Source organism: Cotesia typhae, unplaced genomic scaffold, assembly GCF_013202065.1.
Source record: "Cotesia typhae breed Kobodo isofemale line unplaced genomic scaffold, CoteBio_Ctyphae contig_22, whole genome shotgun sequence".
NCBI lineage: Eukaryota > Metazoa > Arthropoda > Insecta > Hymenoptera > Braconidae > Cotesia > Cotesia typhae.
Window position 1 is genome coordinate 7,352,676 of NW_027423728.1, and position 22,535 is coordinate 7,375,210.

Below are 22,535 nucleotides of genomic sequence, written 5' to 3' on the forward strand. Positions count from 1 at the left end.
AAAATTTACTTACCGGATAAAATAAAGGTATTACACCTTTTTTTTTTCTTTTTTTTTCTTTTTTCCTCAAAATGCAAGTACATTAAAATATTATTGTCTTTATTTTTTGTAATCTTGAAAAAGGACGTTAAATTTATTCTCTACACAGAAAAAAAAATTTTTCTGAACCAAGAAAATTGTAAGAAAGCCCGAATTTATTTTGGAGCAAGAAAAAATTTTCTTGGCTGAAAAAAATTTAACTTTGTTCAAGAAATTTTCAATCTTCCTTAAAATTTTCTTGATTTTTTTCTTTCTGCATAGTGACCCTGTTATTGACTATTGCTGTTGGGTCTTTTATGTAAAGAAATAAATAAATAAATAAATAATTTTATTCTTGAATCAAGTTAATTTGTAATATAAGATATAAAAGTTAAAGTATGTCTAGCTGACGTGGTTTTGCTCTATGAACTGATTAAAAGGCTCAAAAATGTATATGTAGCTTGATATAGAATCCTGGTAGAGTAAAAAAGAAGGATACTAAATGTAAGAAGAATAAGAGTAAAAATGAGAAGAGAAGATGCCGCGGTAGCCAGCAACAAGTCAAGAGATAACGTGTAATGAATGCGATAGCTTCTCATGGTTGGTCTGCTCCAGCTCTCTAATTTTATTTTTTCCCCGGCGTTTTTTTTTTTTTCTGTTATTTTCTTGCCTGAGCTTCCGCATGTGTCGCATTGTTGGCTTCCAGATCCATTAGCCAGGTATTTATTGAGAAACTCTTATCAGCGTCAAAGTCGACTTTACGATGATAAACACTCACGAATCGCCAGTTAATAAATTTTATGTAAAGAATTTACAGCGAGATGATATTCATCTACTATGTATGTATATATCGTCTGTATACATGATCGGGTTAAAGGTCAAGCAGTATAAATATAAATTAAATATTTATATAAAACATGGATTTATTATTTATGCGTTAATTATCAATTAATCTGACAGTCTGATAGTATCTGAGCCAATCAGCGAGATCCTATCAATAGACGTACCACATAATAGAGTCACTACAGACACACGTTCGATGAATAAAGAATAATGACTGTCCTGTGGCATCTCGAACAAAATAAATGCTAAATAAAAGCCAGTCGAGCTCTACAGATTTTATTCCTCGTATAATCTTTAGACAAGAATTAACGACGACATATACGACACGAAGAAACGATAATTGGACACCCGCCGTTGGATAACCAGGAAATTCATAACATTTTACTGGATTATCTTCAATGTTTTACTTTTATTTATTCAATTATCATTTTGTTGTAAAAACTATTTTATTGTTTTATTATCATTTGATGTTAAATATGTTCATTTTTTTAAGCGGTAGTCTTCTATATTAAGAACGTGTTTGTAATTGTAAAACTTTATACTGTTATTACAAACATCATTTTCTTTTTATTGAATATGTAATTTACAAATTATCATACGGTTAATTGTTTTAATTTATTTAATGGGAATTTATTGATTTAGTTATTTTTAATTTAGAATAAATTTATGGAGGGAAAGAAATTAAATTTAAATTACATTAAAAATTTTTTTTAATTAAAAATATCCAATGTATTTAATTTTGGAGTTTTAAAATTCAAAAATTAGAAAATTAAAAAATAATGAATTTTATTTAAAAAAAAAAAAAAAAAAAAAAAATTAAGATTAATTAAAAAAAAATTTATTTGAATCAAGTAAATAATTTTGAAGAATTTCATTTTTTTGTTTTAAGTAGAAAAATTCTTAAACTAAGTAAATTTTATTCAATTTAAGAATTTTTCATCTCGTTTCAAGACAATTTTTCTCTTGATTTAAGTTAATTTTTTTTTCGACAATTATAATATTCAAAAAAGTTTCTTCAGCTTAAAATTGTTCACAATTTCCAACAAATTAATTTCTTGTCACAAGAATGCCCATATTTATTTTTTTTGCGTATAAAAAAAAAAAAATAAATAATCATAAAATTCAATTGAGAAAAAAAAACCAGGTGTATACTTTGGATGATTGGAGGCTCGGAGGATTAAATATATAAATATATATATATAAAATAAATAAAAGATATTTGTTTTGATGGCCGGCTGGAGGATTACCCTTGAAGGTATAGAGTAATACTGATTATCTGACGCCATCAGCAGCATGAACACGTATTCTTACTCTATACTCGTTACCATGAACCGTATCAATTTTCCTCAAGACTTTGGTTCGTTACTCGCGTCACTTTAAAATGAACCGAGGAAACAAGACAGTAGTGTATAACGATATATATAAGTATACACGGTATACATTTAAAAAGAGATAAAAATAAATAAAATACGATGATGCAGTTAAATAAATCGGATCGCGGCTCTTCTCTCTTCTGCAGCTATTCCTCCTTCTTTTATGTGTGTGTGTGTGTGTGTGTGTGTGTGTGTGTGTATATATACTTGTGTATATATATATATATATATATATATATATATATATATATATATATATATATATATATATATATATATATATATATATATATATATATATATATATATATATACATAAGATCAAGAAATCGCAAGGCGCGCCACCCGTGAGCCTCCGATCGCTAAATCACTCGGGGACGACGTCTCCTCTACCCACTTTTCTCTTCCTCTCGCCATTTACGGATCAACCATCTTGCCCTCTCTTTATATAGGTACCTATTCCTTCTACTCTACTTTTACTATCTCTATGTAAAATAATATCCACCACTTATTATTAATTTTAATTTTTTTTATAAAAAAATTTTTACATTAATTTTTTGATAAAACAAATGAAAATTTTTCTAATTTTTCGACTCAGAAAAAAATTTTTCTAAGGTATGAATTTAAAATTTTTGACAGTAAAAATTCTCTAAATTGATTCTTTTGAATTAAATCAATTTTTCAATCGATAGAAAAATTTTTCTTACGTCAAAAAATTAACTTAATTCAAAAGAATTTTATTTTGAGTCAAGCAGAAAATTTTTAAGCTAAAAAATTTTTTTCAAGAGTGTATAATTTGCCGAAAAAAATTAACAGCCAATAAATTCTTAACTATGTAACTTTTCATACTTATAAAAAATATTTATTATCTATATGATGTACGGACTTAAATAACAGAGCTGTAAAAAACAGTCTATATACATCCTTACAATATAAAACATATAATATGTAAGTTTATAATTACTTCATCGTCGGCTCAAACGTTTTATTTTAAATTAAATCTACATTTTTTGTTTTACAGCGCCCGACCTAGAGCAAAGGAAAAAAGATTGCAACTGACTTGACGAGTTTATTTAAGACTGGAAGTATAAAAACTCAATGTATATATAAATATGGCTAACCGATCGAACTGCTTGCTCATAAGCTAATTGTCTTCTCTCAGATATATTACGCTAAAGACTCCAGGTATTTTTTTATTAGTTCTTTGATATTAAATTTTTGATGGAGTTATTTTATTTAGGAAAATTATTTTTGTTTCAGGTCCCTCGAATAAAACAAAATTATTAATAATATTTTATACTTTTTTTGATTTTTTCGGATTTTTATGAAATAGTAAATATTGAAATTAGGGGATGAGGCTAATATTCAAATTTCTAGACCAAAATAATTCTTAAATAATTTTATTTCTTCATCTAAGAAATAAAATTTTACATAAATAAATTTGTTTAAAATTTTTTTTTAAAATGAATTTTATCTCAATGTAAAAAAAAAAAGATTAAAAATAAATAAATCAAGATCAGAGAGTAGTAAGTCCCGTTATGAGTCAGCCATTACATCTTTTATACTTAAAAAAGTAAACTCACACCCCTTAGTAAATTCCACCCCTCGGAATCTCCGCCTCCGTTCCCAGCCTCCCTGTCTGAGATGGAGAGCCCAGAAGTCTAAGTTTCCCCGCCATACGACGCTAAATTAGAAACTGTGGGACCTCAGAGCCCATAGGCCACCGGTTGTGGCCGATGGGGATGCTCGGAAGGTGTGGCCAACAGAAAGGGATGATGTATACATTAAAATGCTAATCGTTTGTTTCTATCGAGGAAAAAAATATTAAAAGGGTTGCCGAGAGCAGCCTGAGCTCCATCGATTTTTTTCTCTCTCTTTTAAATTTTTTTCCTCTCTCATCTCCCCTTGCTACTGAGTCGTCCGCTGTACTGCGACCACCACCCCATTACTAGCCATAGTCTACATCTACACATCATGCTACATACGCGTTCTATATTCCACTAACACACACATTTACTTAACACCATCCCATGTCTCATTTTATCGTGAACAAGCGTTAAAAACGATCCTGCGGATTTCATCCAGTTCAAATAAAATTATTTCTTCGTTTAATTTTCGATTTGACGAGTGATTTATCCGTTTAATCGAGCCTCGTATCAATTGCAACAAATTAAGACGTTTTATTTTGGATTTTCGGGTGAAGAAAGTCAAGAAAAAGACTGTGCGAAAGATCTGAACTCTTGTGTGTGATCGGGACGAGAAAATTTATAAAAATGGTGTCACTTGTGTGTATACGTGTGGATATTAAACGACACAAGCGGTTTTTCATGCGCGATTCGACTCTTAGATGCGCTTGCGTATAAGTATCAAATGTTTGAGCCATTGAAAAAAATTATTATAAATTTGTATGGCTAGACGTTAAGTTAATAACTATTAAATAAATGTTAATGTCTGTAATTGCCTTAAAGACATTTATAGAGCCACAGAATTATCCTTTGAAGTAGGTACTTACTTAAATGACCAATTATAATTATTTTACTTTTATAATTATTATTGCTCTGGCATTAAAGTTTATTCTACGAGAATAAAATTATTATTGAAAATAGCTACTATCATTTGAAATCCATACGCTTGCTATCTCGCTTTAGTTATGCACATTATTATGGATATTTTATTCCTTGTTTAGTTAAAGAGCATAATCATAAGTAAGTCGATAGTTGCTCCAAGATATTACGCGCCAGCAACCCAATAAAAAAAAAAAAACCTCGACTGGATTTTATGCAGTAGCGTAACTAATTCTGGATGGATATTCATCACGGTTTTAATACTTTTTTTTTGTTTGTGGGATTTTTTAACTTGTTAGAAAATTTATTTAAAAATAAAAAAAAAAAATTTCTTAAGAAATTTTGAAGTTTTCAAAAATTTGTAATTATATTTTAAAATTAAAAGATGAAAAAAAAATTTTTTTTTTATAATTGCAAAATTTTATTAATACCTTGTATTTTGAGAACGATTGACATTTTTAAAAATATAAGCTCATCCCGATGTTACACTCATTGAGACCTTTCATTTGAGTACCCACATCAATTTTTCATATATTTATATATATTATATATATGTATATATAAAAAATATATCAAAATGCATGTGGGTACTCAAATGAAAGCTCTTAATGAGTGTAACATCGAGATGAGCTTATATTTTAACAAAGGTCAATAGTTGATAAAGTACAGAGTAATTTAACAAAATTTATTATTTAACAAAGCAAAATTAAAAAAAAAATTATTTAAATATTTCTTCTTTTTACAATAAATAATAAATTTAAAAAGAAGATATTTCATCTTTTAGGATTTCAGAACACTTAAAATTTATTATTTAAAGATTAACTGGTACAAAAACATCTGACATTAATATCACAACAGAGAAGATATTGAGCGTTGTCTTATTTTTAACCCAAACCTATAACCTCTTTATTATCCAGGCTTATCTCGAACAATAACATCTGGGAAAGTAAAAGAGAAAAATAAAATAATCCCCCATCCATATATGTATAGTAGGCCCTTAAAGTTTAGATCAGGGAATAAATAGTGGCCTTATTGTAAAGAAGAGTACAAGAACATATAATAGCAGCGAGGAATCCCCCAGAAATGGTTAAACCCTCTCTTTCACTCTACCGCCCGTAAGTGCGTCGTGTCACTTGCAATAAATACTAGCCGCTGGAATCCAGAATCCTGATAATCGTCAGCGATACGAAAGCATAATCGTGCCAACCAGAGTCGACCAGTTCACCAGCTCTGCTGTGCATGGCTATGGCTATCTTAACAAATCCGACTCATACACATCCAGTGCCTCACTTATCTCACCATCTTATCCTCCAGAGTTTATCCAGGATGAATAACAAGTCACTTATTGACCCCAAACTTCGCTTATACTCAATTTATATATATTTATAAATTTATAAAGATTTTTAGAAATTTTTCTAGTCTAATCAAAGTAACTAGGGTTGATTTGGGCCTTAGTGGTCCCGTGGTGACTGCTATTAAATTCTACTGGCCTGCTAAGTCCCAAGTTGCCTCTGGTACACTCTACTCATCAGCTTCTTCGTATATTTTAGTATTTATTTATTTATTTAAAAGAAGAAACAAAGAGATGCGCGCTTTAATAGACTATTAATTATTACGAGCGGTGTTAAAGGTCCCGCTGAGTTAGCTACTGACGCTAGCAGTAAAAGTGCCGACAAAAGATGAGAAGAAACCTAAAAAGAACAAACACGCTATAAAAGGATTGTTTTATTTAAATACTACTTTAAATACTATTCAAACACACTGCCGACTATTTCCGTAAAAGTAGTCTTCTTTTAAGGTAAGAAACCTATCCGATAATGAGTTTAATTAATTTGTTTATCTAATTATTTATTTTACAACATAAATTACCAGTTTTTTTATTTTATTTGACAAAGAAAAATTTTATTAATCATGTTTTTTTTTTTTTAAGTCCTATGTGTAATTTTTCTTCTAGTTTCTTTTTGTTATAATTTAATAAAATGTCTCAATAATTTTATTTTCGGTAAAAAATTTTGGAAAATTTTTAAACATCTCTGCAGAAACTAAAGAAATTTATTTTATTAATTTATCTGCACGCTTAAATATTTCCTTTTCCTTTTCTTCCAAATTCCTGAAGATAATTACAGTCAAAGTAGTTAATACGCTTTACATATAATTTCCTGTATTTCATAAGCAAATTTATGTACTTTTATGCTTCATAGCATTTAGAATTTTAAATTACCTATATAGCGATAATATTATAGTAATAAAATTTTATTATTATTACAATAAATATCCACTTTATTACCGTTTTATTCGAAAAAATATTTATCGTAAATTGCTGTTCCAAAATTAGCTAATTTTTTATCTACACATTTTTTTGATAAATCCTTTATTTAAAATGTCAATAATTAAGAAATGACGTTATATCTCGTGAAATATTGACATTTTTAATGATATAAGCTCATCCTGATGTTACGCTCATCGAGACCTTTCATTTGAATACCGACATGGATTTTTCCATATATATTTTATATATATATATGATATTTCTCATATTTGTGAAATATATAAAATATATAAAAAATTCATGTGGGTATTCAAATCAAAGGTTTCGATGAGCGTAACATCAGGATGAGCTTATATCATTAAAAATGTCAATATTTCACGAGACACAAGGTCATTTCTTAATTTTTGACATTTTTTAAGATTGAAATTAAATTAAAGTATTGTAAAAAAGGCCGTTTAAATAAAAAACCTTTTTTAGAAATTTTATTAAAAATTTCACTAATCACATCACAAAAAAAAAATTTACATCCGCTGGCTTACAAAAAAAGTTATTTCTTCTGAAGAAATAATAATTTATTTAAAAAAAAAATATCTTGTTATAATAAAGCCATCATACTTACCACAACCGAGACTTTTTGTAAAAAAAAAAAAGATATTTTCTTTACAACAAAAAAGCAACTCGTTATTTTACCATTCATAACAAGTAATTAGATTCTTGACAATAACATAATCTTATTGAGTTTAAAGTTACCATGACAAAACAGATTTCTTCAGGCGTTATTTTATTAATTCGCCTTTCTCGTACGAATATGATATAGAAATAAGTCTAATTATTTAAGTACGAGCTTAAATTCTATAAAAGACATTTGTAAGCTGTGGCTGTAACATTTAAGCAAGTGACAATTATACGAGGCGTCGTTAACGAGGCGCAAAAAAGAGAGACTACGATAAGCGTGAAAGAGGATAACGTTGTTAATTTTTTTACTTATTTCTATTCCCTGAACCTTTCTTCTTGTTATTCATTTAATCTCTTGCACTTTTTTCTCAACTCATTAAACAGGCTTGGCACTTTGGATAAATAATTAGCAATTAAGAATACGTTCATCAGATAATATAATGGATTGCTAAATTTATAACATTTCTGTTAGCTAGTCTCGATTACAGCTTTATTTTGATTATCTACCGCATTATCATTAATATCGCCGATAACTGAGTAAAAATAATAAAAATAATCTAACGAGAATAAGAAACTTAAATAAAATAAGCGCAATAAAAATTAAATGCATAAAAAAAAAAAAAATAAAATAAAATAAACTACTCAAGGAGATCGAATAATTCCCCGTGAAATTTCCGAGTCATCGGCAATGCAACTCGATTTAATTGAGTTCCTTCAACTTAACTCCTTCTTCTTTAATACAAGAACCACCGGCTTAGCTTTACCAACCACTCCTTTCACCTTACTTAGCTTTTATCTTATCTCTGGTGCATTGATTATATCCAATAATACACGAACCAACATACAACTCCGCTACTATCGAACTCAATAGCGTAATTCATCGGCAAAAATCATGCACCAAGCCCAATTATAAAATTTAACAGAAATATTTAGCACATCAACAGCTTTTAGTACTTTTTATTTATTGCCGCTATGTCCAAGGCTTATTATACACTATTTCCTATTGTTATTTATTATTTGCTCATTTATGCCTCGCCTTTTAAGCCATGGGATATCAAATAATAACAACTATTAATCGGTACACCTTGTACCAGTTTATTCACTAGTATCTCTAACTATTAATAAAACCTCGTTAATTTTTATTACTAATTTTATGATTAAAAGTTGCTACATTTTATTTTTTTTTTTTTTTAAGGATTTTATTGAGAGATAAGACTGACACTAATCATAATAATTTATTATTTTATGATCGTTAAATTTACAGGCAATTAATTGTTATAAAAAATATTTTTATTTTGTAATGACTTTGTATCTTGTCAACTATTGACATTTTTTAAGAAATAAGCTCACCCCGAGATTACACTCATCGAGACCTTTCATTTGAGTACCCACTTCAATTTTTCATATATTTTATATATTTATATATATTATATATATGTATATATGAAAAATATGTCAAAAATGCATGTGGGTACTCAAATGAAAGCTCTTAACGAATGTAACATCGGGATGAGCTTATTTCTTTAAAAAAGTCAATAGTTCAGAAAATACAGGTTGCTAGTTATTATTAAAAATGTTTAAATCTCTGTTAAATTTATTATTCCATAATTTTCTAGGTTTTTTTTTTTTTTTTTTATGAAAATAGAAATAATTTGTAAGCGGCATGATGGCCTAGCGGACTAAGTCATTATCCCGTTAGTTCGCTCGCACATCATGCCGTAAGGCGAGGGTTCGAGCCCCGACGGTTGTTAGAATAGCTCCAACATCAACCGTCCGGGGGTCGCTCCGGTAGCCGAACTGTACTGGCATGGGTTTTCTCTGTGGTTTCCCCATTGCCACTATTCCAACAACCGATCGAAAGAGGTGAGGAATAGGGTAAATGCAGTACAGAAAGCACAAGTCGGTCCACAGCCGCATCGAGAGTAATGAAAGATATGTGAAAAAAAAAAAAAAATGTTGATAATAAAAAAGTGGAGAATATATTGGAATATGTTGATAATAAAAAGTGGATGAGGGTTGACAGATTGTGTTGAATATAAAAAAGCGAGGAACATACGATGATAATAGAAAGAAAAAAAACTATATGTGAAGACACTGAGACAATCAGCCTTGTAAAAGCCAAAATTGGTATACAAGTAAAACTCATAATAATAATAGAAATAATTTGTTGAGGCAGAGGTGGGGTTTCTATGCGGCATGTGCCTTGTCTTTAATAAACGCAATGCCCTTAGAAATCCCAAAAGTGTCCAACGATAATCATCACTTTTATTGTTATCATCAAGTAAAATTGCCGCGAGACAATTTATTTATTTAAAAAAAAAAAAATAAATAAATTTATAAAATTTCAGTACTTACATTTGTGACGTTTTTCTCTGGAAAAAGCGTTCGATTAAATCCGAACGAAATATTATCCCGAAACATCTTGGAGCACTGAATAAATTTCCTAAATCACTTGTAAATATTTTAAAAATAATTATAAATTTACTTAATTATTAACTAATAAAATTTTTATTAATGAGTATAAAAAAAAATTACGAGGTTCCTTGGCTGAAGAGTAAGTCGTAACTAAAATTTTTCTATTTTAACGTAGACAATAAAAATAATAATAAGAAAGTATTAGTAAAAGGGATTAGTATTATTTCTTCTTGTGTGTTTATTATTATAATTATTATTATTCATTCGAATAAAATAATTTGAAGTATTTTATAATTGATAATTTAAAAATACATTTTTAAATGTAAAAAAAAAATTATTTTGGTCCATTGTCCTCTTGTTTTTTATCATCTTCAGTTTCATTATTTCTTCGCTTTCGTTTGCCTGCACAGAAAATAAATAATTAACTATCTTTTTTTTTTTAAATTTTTTCTTCAGGGTTTATATATATATATATATATATATATATATATATATATATATATATATATATATATATATATATATATATATATAAAATTAATGTAAAAATATATTTGTGAAGAAATAAAAATGTATTTTTAATCCAAAAATATTGTGACATTTTATAAATATATTTTATAAATTTTAAATAAAGCACAGAAAAAAAAAACATACAATTTTATATTAAAAAGTTTTTGTTGGAAAGATTGTTCTCTAATTATTACAAATAATAATAGTCGGAATTAATTGAAGAAATAAAAATAGTAGAACAAATAGAAAAAATGAAAAATGAAAAAATAAAAATAAAACGCTCACTTAAATACTGTAATAACAATAAATGCCATAGTTAAGTGAGAAAAGCTGTCCTGTACTATTATATGTACTAGCTCATTGCTGTTGCTGTTGTTGTTGTTGTTGTTGTTGTTGTTGTTGTTGTTGTTGTTGTTGTTGTTGATGTTGTTGTTGTTGTTGCTGTTTTCGTCGTCTGAAGATCTCTGTCTATCTAGACTTTTAATCACTGTAATTAATCGCCGCCTCGCGAAAGTTTAAGAAGATAATACTACAATCTCTTAGAAGCAGACACAGAAAAATATATAAATGTATAAGTGTATGTACTGCAGCAATACTTTTCTTAATTAACTTAGCTCTTGTTCGCACTTAATTATTCTCTTAACCGTAATTATTTTTTTATTAAACAGTTAATGACGTGTCTATATATTTACGCATCCAGCATTATTGTATTATCAGCAAAATACACAACAGAAGCATGTGGCAGTGAAAAAGAAGAAATGCACTGATACATGATTTAATTTGAAGAAAAAATATAAGAAAACAGAGCTGCTAAAATTACAAATGTTATTATTTGTATGATTTGAGTTTTATTAGTTTTTAGTGTACCTGGCAATGTTTTTTTTTTTAGTATTTCAGATACACTACCTGGTACAAATTCCCATCCATCTGCGTCATCATTGTTCTTCGTTGGATGACTGTCATTTACATTCTGGTGATTAGCGGCAGACCAACTTCGCCAACTGCTGGAAATTAAATAATATAATTTAATCATTTTTTTTTTATTCTAAAATAATTAGTCTTAAAATAAATGTTAGTTTTTTTTTTTTTTTTATAAAAGTATTGAAAATTTTTTTAGGTAATATTTCATTAATTTTTTTTAATATTGATCAATAAAAAAAATTAGAACAAAGTTTTAGCACAAGAAAAAGTTATTAAAGTCTGCGGATTTTTTTTAGAGTAAAAAAAAAAATTGTAGAGCAGGAGTTTTGTATTGTAGACTTTTTATATTGATGAGAAAACTATTATTAAATTTTTTATGAAGAGATTAATTGTTTAAGTATTATTTAAAAATTAATTTTTTTAAGATTTACAATTTTTTTAGTAAAATATTAATTGAAGAAATAAAAATTTTGGTAATTATTCACAACTGGGGTCCAGCATTTTAATTTTAATTTTTTAATTTTTTTATTTTAATATTGATTTTTTTTTTAAAATACAAAAAAATAAATTAAAAAAAAAATTCAATTTTCACAATTTTAACAAATTTAAAAAAAAAATATATAAAAAAACGATAAAATAGAAATTTTATCCTAAAAAATAAGAGCCAAAATTTTTTCCAACTTTTTAAGACAAAAAAAATGATCAAAATCTTTATTTTTTTCTTTCACGATATTTTTTATCATAAATGCGCTGTAAAAAATGTAATAAATAATAAAAAATGTTAATAAATAATTACCAAAATTTTTTTTAATTTCTAAATTAATAAAAAAAATTTTTTTAATACCATTTATATAAATATATATAAGCATAAATATTAAAAAAATAGTCACAGTAAAAATAATCATAAATTTACAGGTAATAAAATATAAAATAGTAAATCATAAAACTGACATGAGGTGCTCACGGGTCAGTAACTTAACAAGTTGGCCCAACAACTGTGGACCATGTTGTCCATTTAAAATAACACATAAAAATGATAGCGTGCTGCTCCGTTGTACTTGAATATCAGCAGCAACAGCAGCAGCATTAAAGTTGAAAGTTTCATAGCCGATGGAAGATTTATTCAGGGCACCAGAGACCCTGATGTACGTGTGTTTGTACGGAAATGTTGGTGCAGCATCAACTGGACACACCACCTTAACTTAATGTAGTCCAAGGTTTATGAATATTCAAAAGCCACCGCCCGGGATTCGCACGCATCCAAGTATAAATATATATGGGCATGCATCTCCCAGCTACATCCGACTCGATTATCCAGAGCAATCCGCAACAAGATAAATTTAATTTCCGGTTCTAAAATTCAAAGTAGACGACCTTTAACTTGTAGCACACATCTAAGGTATGCGAACAAAGTTAATCATTAATTTCTTCTTTAAAAAATATAAATATATTTTTTTTTAACATTTTGTATCAAGTTACGGGACATTTTCACGTACGTAGCCAATACAAAACTGAAAAGCTATTTCTTCTTTATTTTTAAAATTTCTTCTTTTATTTTTATCATCTTCTTTAATTTTGATAATTATTTCTTCTTCTTCTTCAATTTAATTTTTTGCAAAATTAATTAAAAATTTATTAAACATCAGACTTCTTGATGATTATCTTCTTAGTGAATTTTACAAAAGTCATTAATATTAATATTAATTTATAAATTTAATTTTAAAAAATTTGTAAATTTAATTTTTAAAAAAATTTTGAATTTCGTACATTTTGTGAAAATAATTTTTCAGATGTAATAGATGGATAAAATCTATTAATTACCTTCAATTTAAACTATCGTTTGTCTGGTTTTGATAATTTTTTTAATTAATTTCGTGATTTTAAAAATTTGAAAAAACTTTACATTAACATTTTTCCGCCTTTTTTCTTCAAATAATTTTTAAGCCGTAAAAGATAGCTTAAATCTATTAAATTTATATTGAAATTGACATAATTATCTTCAAGTTGAACTATTTTTCAATTTAAGCCTTTTGATGCTTTTTTTAAATTTATTTCGCGGTTGAAAAAATAAAAAAAAAAAAATCAAGAATAAATTGATTTTTAGCTTTTATCATCAAATTATTTTCATCTGTTAAAAATTCTATTTTTTGGGTAGATGTCTTTAAATATCTATTTGTTGTTTGCAAAAATATAATAAAAAATAAATTTTACGACATTATTGCCTTTTAATAAATTTTTTTTTTTTTTCCCAATTTTTAAACAAGAAATTTACCTATCGATGTCGGGTGTGGCCGAATGGCACTTTTTTCAAATTAATTAATTAATATTTTTCTTTTTGTAGAAGATTAATGTGTATTGTATTTCTTCACTTGAATTTTATAAATATTAAATAATTATGCAGCTGACCTGACATTGTGAATTAATGCAATCAGCGTGGTCTCTGTGAGAGTTGTCGTCTAGGCGTTACTTTTCGTTAACGAGCGAGTACGTGGTGGTTTCTACCTTGCTTAGAATAAAATAAAATAAAGTATTAAGAATTAAGAGTTAATGAGGCGCCTACGTAGTGTCTTGTATACAAATACAGCTTATCCCTGTACTCTGATGATTGTCGGTATTTTTATACACGCTAATATTATCTATTGAATAAGATTAAAATTAACATAAGCTATGTAAAATATATAAATATATAAATAGTTTCTATTCTTGATATTCGTTAATTTTTTATAAATTTATAAAAAAATAATACATTTCTTCTATTCCTTTTTTTCCTCCTCTTTTTTTTTCTTCTTAAGGTGATATAAGATAATCTGAACGATTAATAATATTTAATTAGTCTTTACTGTTAAATAAAAGACGGATTTGATGCAGCCGGTAAATGTCTGCCCGGTATCGTCTTATTAAAAGAGGCAAACGGAGATAAAAAAGGTAAATTAAAAATAATGTATCGAAGCGAGGAAGAGAAAGAGAAAGAGGAAGGAAAAATATTCAAAGCGTGTAGAACTCATTACGCGCAATCCCGAGGGCGTAGCCGAGATGCGGGTTGCAGCAAAGAACCAGCGGCAGCATCAACAACAAGCAGCTGTATGTGCTTCATCGCTTTCTTTCTCTCTTTCTCAATCTCTTTCTTTCTTCTATCTGAGTTGACTCTTTGCTAGTCCCGCATGATGCATGGAAATCTCAGGCATCGCACCTCCACCTTTAGGTAAGCTCTTTTTTATTGCCATCCTTAATAACCTTACAATCATTATTAGCTGTAAAATAAAATAAAATTTTTATTTGATAAATAAAAATCATTTTTTATTATTATTTTCTAAATAATTTTTTTGGGCAGTTTAAAAATTTTTTTTCAATAATTATTAATTTTTTTTTTAACAATTGCAATTTAACTATTTCAAGAAACGACCTTGTTTGTATCTTGTATCTTGTATCTTGTATCTTTGTACCTTCATTGTATCTTGAGAAGTATTGACATTTTTAAAGATCTAAATTCATCCTGACATTACACTCATCAAAACCTTTCATTTGAGTACCCACATCAATTTTTCATATATTTATATATATATATATATATATATATATATATATATATATATATATATATATATATATATATATATATTATATATATATATATATATATATATATATATATATATATATATATATATATATATATATATATATATATATATATATATATATATATATATATATATATATATGAGAAATATATAAAAATGCATGTGGGTACTCAAATGAAAGCTCTTGATGAGTGTAACATCAAAATGAGCTTATATCTTTAAAAATGTCAATAATTAAGAAAATACAGTTATATTTATAGTTCACTATAAAGTTGCTAATTAATATTAATTAATAAAAGCAAAACATACATACAACACTTGAACTGGGAAAATACATTAAACAGTTTGTCATTAGAGACTATTTTGTACTAACACGAGTAATAAAACTCGAGCATAATAACGACATGAAATCGTATAAGAATTAGCTTAAAGGTTCTCATTGATTGGCGATTTTATCCCTATATGTATACATACCGATACGTACATATATAAATGCGAGGGTGCCTCACGCGTGAGATAACGTTTGGATAACGAGTCGACTACGAGTTAGCACACGCAATAAAACCAGGACTACCAGTGCTACGCGGTGTTAACGAGTTCGATAGTCCAACACCGAGTTAAACATTATCGAGTATTGAAATAAATCTCGATAAATAAATTGACTACCTCAGCTTAAATTCCCGCGACATACTTTTTGTTCATATGTAAATAAATTCAGAGGAAAGGATGTTTCCGCATACTCAGAAAACCTGAAACCGACAAATTTTATGTGACAAATTTTAAAAAAATTACAATCAAAGTTAGATACATGTATAACAATTTTTTTTTTTTTTTTACTGGTTATTATTATTATTATATTTTTTATATTTGTTGTATAAACTAATTAAAGTACTCTTGTAAAACTATCTTGAGTGTATGAATAATAGAGCAGAGCAAAATGTGAATGCTCAAGTTTAAAAGTTAAAAGATTATTTCTTAGCCGTTGCGGTGTATACAAGGGGAGGAGGCGTGTATCTAATCGTGTGTGACTCATGTATATATACATATAGGTAAGGAAAAGTGTACATGCAAGACTCGTCTGTATTTGCATTCCAGAGTGCTGCGAAGCTCTTGCCACGCCATGGCACGTTATCCAAGTTGCATGTTGCATTATTCTAATCAAACTCTAATACTTGGCACACAGTGTTGGTTTTATTCGCACGTGGGCAACGCGGCTCGTTTGTATCGTAATGAGCGCGATAATTAGGCGTACCTTTATTACGTCTCGACTTGTTCTCTCCAAGTTATTCTTATTCTTCTTCTATCTCTTCTTTATTCATTTCTTCTCTTTATATTTTAAGATTTAGTCTTCTTCTTCTTATTCTTCTTTTTCTTCTTTTTTTTCTTCTTCTCAATCTTATTATTTTATTTATTAGATTAATCTCAAGACAACTCCAATCTCATACTCATTATAATAAGCAAGATGTAATGGTTTAAATAAAAAACATTTATGTATCGGCTGTACTGTAAAGGTGCGTAAATCAGATAATGCTAAATCTTAAGAAAAGATCTAACAAAGCGTGTTTGTTTAATCGTATGGATGATTCTTGGTATAAATCTGTACATGTGTACAAGCAGATGCTTTAATTTGTATTAACTATAATCGTCTAGGTGGTCACATTTAATTCAATGATTAAATTCAACGAGGCTAGAGACAAACTCTCACCTATTTGACCAGCCATTCAGTTAAGTGCAATTTTTAAAAGCGACAACTAAACATTAGAAATTTTTTTTTTTTTTAATTAAAAATAAAAATAAAAAAAAATAATGGCTGCTCTGATCCAAAGATGTATATTACACGTGTAACGAGCCACGCAATGGCCATTAATTCCGACTCGAAGTCAACAACGCTATGCAAATAGTTACTTGTACAGGAAACTCACAAGAAATTGGTAAAAATTATAAACTTAGAATGAGAGAATGTGAATAAGAAAAGAGAACATTATATTATTATTATCTCGTTCGCCAAGTAAGTTCAATATTAATTCAACGAATCCCGGAAAAAATTTTATTTATTTTAATTTTAGTTATGAAAAAAACTAAAATTTTTTCTGATTACCCAACACAACACACTCTCTCATTCAGTCGATTTAAATTATTCTAATAAACCATTTGATGATGACTATTATTATTTTTAATATTTATAAATAATTTAATTAACATTAACTTACTCAGTAGGTGGTTGTTTTCGTTTACGATCTCCCTTTTCTCCTTTTCCTCCTTCCAGATCGTTTGATACTGAAGAGGATTCCAGTGAATTTTGATGGTGAGCATAAGTTTGGAGTTGGGCGCCTCCTAAGCGGTAATTTTTTTTCTTCAATTTTTTAATGAATGCTGGAGCTCTTTCACGACAATTCAATCCTGCGTATGCCGTTGTGTCTGTTAACCACGATATGAAAGCTCCTCCTAGGTTTGGTTAAAAAATTTTTTTTTAGTCATTGATATTGTATGTTGTTACAATTATTAAAAATAAAATTACCGTATGGGGAAAAAAGTTGATGCAAGTTACTTAATTTCCATTCTTTTGGAAATATGACGTGAAATACATGACTTCGGCTTGGTTGAGCTGTAAATACAATTTGTATTGTAATAATAATAATTATTATTCACTAAATGAAAAGTAGAAATTTATACTTACGATCCGCACCAACGAGATTGATGAAGGAAAAGTCTTTTAATCTGAGCATTGTCAATCTACGCAAAAAAAAAAATAAGTAAATAAAAAATGATTTAATATAAAGCTGATTTAAAACATATTAAGATTGTAAGTATCACTTGTTGATAAAAGGCTTCAATAACTCTGAACCAGGAAGCACCATTGGTACTGGAGTTGATTCAGATGCTCCTAAAAATTAAAAACAATATTAATTGTTTTTTTTTTTTACAATAAAAATAATTTAATATTAATTTATTATCTATATTTTTAAGAGAATCTCTAGATACATATTTAAGAAATTATTATAATTTTATTTATTACACATAGTGGCTGTAATGATACTAGTATAAATATATTTACCAATAAAATTGGCCATCGCAATGAAACACAATCCAGTGGCATATGCATCAAACCCAGCTTCATGATATGTCTCAGCAACGGTACTATAACTTCGATTTTCCACAGGAATTATTTCAGGTAGATTAAATGGTGCTTTGCTCACAGTGTCTAGCATACAATTCAGTACACTTGAAGGTATAATATCCTTAAAGTTAGGTGCTTGTGAGAGTACTTTAGTATCTATAAGATTAGGAAATAAATTGTGGATCAGTAACTTGAATTCTTTATAAGAATCTGGTAGTGGACCGAAAAATTGACGAACTATATGACAAAGATCTAGAAGCATATTATGTCCAACTATCAATTTATTCTGAAAAATAAAAATTTATTTTATTACTCAAATAAAAAAAAAAAAAATAATAATAATAATAATAATAATAATAATAATAATAATAATAATAACAATACATGTACATACAGAGTCAGCAATTTTCCGCAATAGCACACTAAGACCCACAGCTTCTTTCAATTCTTCTTTTTCTTTTTCACGCCTTTCTTCTGCCTTTTTTTTCTCTTCCTCTTTGGTACCCATTTTATAAACCATCAAGCCCTGAGCTGTACCATCAACTCTTATTTTATTAGGCCACCGAAGTCTTACTTCTTGATGGATTATCCTTCTGATGTAAGCATTGCATTTATTTAACATTTTTTCTTCCTCATTGGAGCTCATAAATTCTTCTATTTTGGTGCTAAAAATATAAAATTTTATTTTCTTAGATAAAAAATTATATTTATAATTTCTTAAAATAAATTTTTCTTGCTACAATTATTTATTAAAAAAATTATCAGATGTCTCGGTTAAAACTTACCAAATATTTTCAATTTGAGGCTTGTCATCATCTGAAATGAGTATAAGCTCCAAACCATCTTCTCTGGCTTTCTGTCTTTCTCCTAATTTGCTCGTTAATTTCTCCTCATCACTAGTTGATAAGTAAGGTATACCGTCTCTGAATAATTTATTAAAATCAAACCCTTGAGATGCTAAAAATACAATTGACGATGCTTGACACATAAATCTGCAATCTGGAGCCGCTCTGTTTAATGGTCTTGGAAATACGTAAAAATTGTAAGACCTTTGACTGTACCTATAATCATTTAGTTTAATAAAAATAAAATAAACCTTTGTAACTAAATTAATTTCAATAATAAAAATAATAATAATGACTAAAATTAAGTACTTATTCGTTTGTACATCAAATGTGAAAGCCGACAGACCAAATTGTACAAGCAAAAAATCCATTGAACCCGACTTTAACTTTTGATAATATTGAGACGGAGTATCGAAAGGTTTAGCATCAGGTCCAGAATTTAATCCTGTGAATTCTCCATCGATTGCTAAAAATGTTGCATCTTTCAACACCTGATCAAGCTCGCTTAAAACTTGTTGGAAATCTGTCATAAAAAATTAACGTTTTATTTATTTATTTATTTATTCTTAGAATTTTTATAACAAATCAATTATTATAAAAAAAATATTTTTAAAAATTCACACTTGTCATTTTTTTTAATTTTTACATGTGGAAATTTTTTCTTGAATTTTTTTCATTGTAAAAATATTCTAAAAAATTGTTAGATGTCTGTTAAATTCAGTATCATGATTTATTCAATTAAAAAATTCTTAAAACTATTAAATATCTACTAAATAAATTTCCATTATTTTATTTAATTAAAATTTGTATAACACAAAAAACATGATTCATTTTTTAATTTGTTCAATACTTATTCGCAATGTGCAATTGTAAAAATGAGTTATTAAATGAAACTTACTTGAACGTGTTACTTCCATTATTGTTAAATAGTTTTAATTATTGTTTTTGTTTTTTTTTATTGATTATTATCATCAAGGTAGAATATAATTCATTGCAATATAATTTAAAGTAACAGTAAAATTTAGTTGTAAACAAAGATTGGTTAACTAAAGAAGCCGAAATGCGACGCAGGTGAGCCCGCGCTTCAAGAGCATTCGTTGGTATGAGGTATAGAATAACTACCAATAATGTACAACAGATGGCGCGTAAGTCGAATTTTTCAAGGAAAATATTAAATTTAGCCATTTTACAATTTTTTTAATTTTGTTAAAAAAAATTGCACTTATAGTTTTTTACAAATGGAATTTTTTTTAATAAAGATTATTATTAATAAAAATAATAAATCTTCACTTACCTGGACCATCAAGAATTATTAAAACTATAGTTTTATAAATTGTAATTTTTTAATCTAACTTGGTTGTAAAAATTGATTAAAAGCTAATTTAATTTTCAGTAAGTAAATAAATAAATAAATAAATAAATAAATAAATAAATAAAAACTAATAACAATTGTCCAAGAGACAATTATTTAAAATATTAACTATGAATAATTAAAATAAAAAATAAATCATAAATACATTTATATATTTCGATGAATTTTTATTGTATATAAAGGGAAATTAAGCAACAAGAGCGCTAGCTGTTGAACTCTCGTACTTCCATGAAGGTGGAAGTGATCCCTTGCTCTTGTAGTACCGAGCTAATCTGTGAATCCTGGATTCTACCAAAATTAGCCGGAATTTGCTGTCCTTGTCCTTTCTATTCCGCTCCAAATGTTTGCGAATAGCGACAGCCTTTTTGATTAAATAGTACAGATCTTCTGGTAGATCTGGGGCAAGGCCCATACTCTTGACAATTCTCAAAATTTTGTTTCCAGTACGGAAACGGACTTGTCCGACCCCATGAGAGTCACGGAGTATCACACCTATTGACAATAAACATTAACTATTAGCTCTTAATATTCTACATTAAATATCATCACAGAAATAATTAATTACATACCAATTTGCGAGGGGGTGTGACCTTTTTTAGCAAGTTTAAAAATGAGGTCCTTGCAGTCCTCGGGAGTTAGTTTCAGCCATGTAGGAACACTTCTACGGTACGGCAATGCCGACTGTGAAATACCTTTACTGTAAATAATAAAATCATTTATTTTAATTAAAATTCAGATTTATTTTGAAAAGATAATTATTAATTAACTTTGGATGATTTTTATTAAAAATTTAATTTTAATCACGTCACAAGCACATGGAATTCTAGGTTATGTTTTTTAATCACTCAGCTTGGAACTGAATACACGCAAAAATAAACAATTTTTTTTTGACAAAAAGATGTATTTATGATTAAAAAAAATTTTTGAATGGATAAATAATTAAATAGCAATATAAAAAAACAATTTATTTACCCTGGTGCGTGCATACGACCCATTTTGATAGGTGTTCGATGAGTTTCCTCGAGTAAAAGAACGAGCTATCCGTACTACGGATTCCGTAGTCCAAGGACAGAATGCGCTGTTTTCAAGATGTCGACTCACATGATGCTGATTGGCTGTTTTAATATTTCATTGTAAATAACCGACTGTGAGATTTAAATAGTTTAATTGAACAAAAAAAATTTTTATAAACATTTTAAAACATTTTGTGGTGATATTTTTAATTATTATTAATTTTTAATGAATAATTTTTTTCTTAATTCAAAAATTATTAAAAAATGGCGCTACTTTTATTATAAAATTTCATGAAAATTAATTTAGCCGATATTTAATAATTTTTCTAATAAATAAATTGCTGCATAAAAAATGGATATTTAGAAATTTTAATAAATTAAAAATGCAATTTTTAAAAATAATTTTTTAGAACAAATTTTTTTGTTAAATCCTCTTTTAAAAAGTTGATGGCCGGATGTCGTATCGTTTTACGTCACTTCTGTGACTATTTTATTCGGTTGTTGATTTGTCGACTGAGATAGTGGCGAGATTTTTAAAAGAATGAAGGCGAGCGAAGCGAGCGTGTTAAGTCTAGTAAAATTAAAAAATGGTGAGTGCAAATTAAAAAAAAAAAAATGAAACTGAAGTTAGCTGACAACTGTCAATTTTTTGGATTTTTACAACAAATAAATTTCCTACTAAAAAAATGGCGACAATTAATTTTTTTGACATCTACAAGTGGAATTTTTTAGAAAGTTTTTATTGTAATAAATTATTTGTCGAAAAAATTCCTAAAAATCATCAGATGATAGCTGACTTCAGTATTATAAAAAAAAAACTATTAAATATTTATCATAACAATAGAATAAAAATATTAAAAAATAAAATTTCAATTTCAATGTAAGTTAAATCATTAGAATTATTTGAAAATTATTAATATTATCAATATCAATTATCTGAAACCGGGTGAGTGTATTTCTGTGATGCTGTGTGTATCCCCTCTCCTACAGATTCTTTTTTCAGCAGTCATTTTTTTTG

General features: G+C 27.6%; 3 protein-coding genes across 20 annotated transcripts in view; all 3 read right to left on the reverse strand.

Annotated features, from left to right (window-relative positions):
• The window catches only part of LOC141523967 (protein cortex), a 49,451-nt gene extending 39,155 nt beyond the window's left edge, over window positions 1-10,296 (reverse strand). For all 3 annotated transcript variants that reach the window (XM_074237579.1, XM_074237580.1, XM_074237578.1), the window contains exon 1: window positions 10,098-10,296. In XM_074237579.1, the coding sequence (XP_074093680.1) occupies window positions 10,098-10,163 (66 nt within the window). In that variant the 5' untranslated portion in view covers window positions 10,164-10,296. The remainder of the gene's footprint in view (window positions 1-10,097) is intronic.
• Window positions 10,297-10,371: 75 nt separating this feature from the next.
• On the reverse strand, window positions 10,372-20,209 carry LOC141523966 (poly(A)-specific ribonuclease PARN). Of its 16 annotated transcripts, none has more exons than XR_012478636.1 (13): window positions 20,031-20,208; window positions 19,442-19,655; window positions 19,073-19,348; window positions 18,682-18,952; window positions 18,225-18,573; window positions 17,984-18,053; window positions 17,847-17,902; window positions 17,688-17,774; window positions 17,380-17,614; window positions 13,995-14,839; window positions 12,540-12,941; window positions 11,574-11,668; window positions 11,025-11,139 (listed from the first exon to the last, which is right to left on the reverse strand). XR_012478636.1 is itself a non-coding variant. In XM_074237565.1 (12 exons), exons 1-12 carry the CDS (start codon window positions 20,047-20,049, stop codon window positions 10,538-10,540), a joined length of 1,881 nt encoding a protein of 626 aa, XP_074093666.1. In that variant the 5' UTR covers window positions 20,050-20,209; the 3' UTR covers window positions 10,372-10,537. The 16 variants fall into 16 exon arrangements, 13 of the variants coding, with proteins under 13 accessions (XP_074093666.1, XP_074093664.1, XP_074093669.1 ...); XR_012478635.1 differs by having other exon boundaries at window positions 11,025-11,144; XR_012478637.1 differs by lacking the exon at window positions 11,025-11,139 and adding an exon at window positions 11,141-11,205.
• A 441-nt stretch (window positions 20,210-20,650) lies between these two features.
• Window positions 20,651-21,620, reverse strand: Rps13 (ribosomal protein S13). The gene is made up of 3 exons (XM_074238623.1): window positions 21,477-21,620; window positions 21,074-21,201; window positions 20,651-20,996 (listed from the first exon to the last, which is right to left on the reverse strand). The coding sequence occupies exons 1-3, from the start codon at window positions 21,497-21,499 to the stop codon at window positions 20,692-20,694; spliced, it is 456 nt and encodes a 151-aa protein (XP_074094724.1). The 5' UTR covers window positions 21,500-21,620; the 3' UTR covers window positions 20,651-20,691.
• Between the last annotated feature and the right edge of the window lie 915 nt (window positions 21,621-22,535).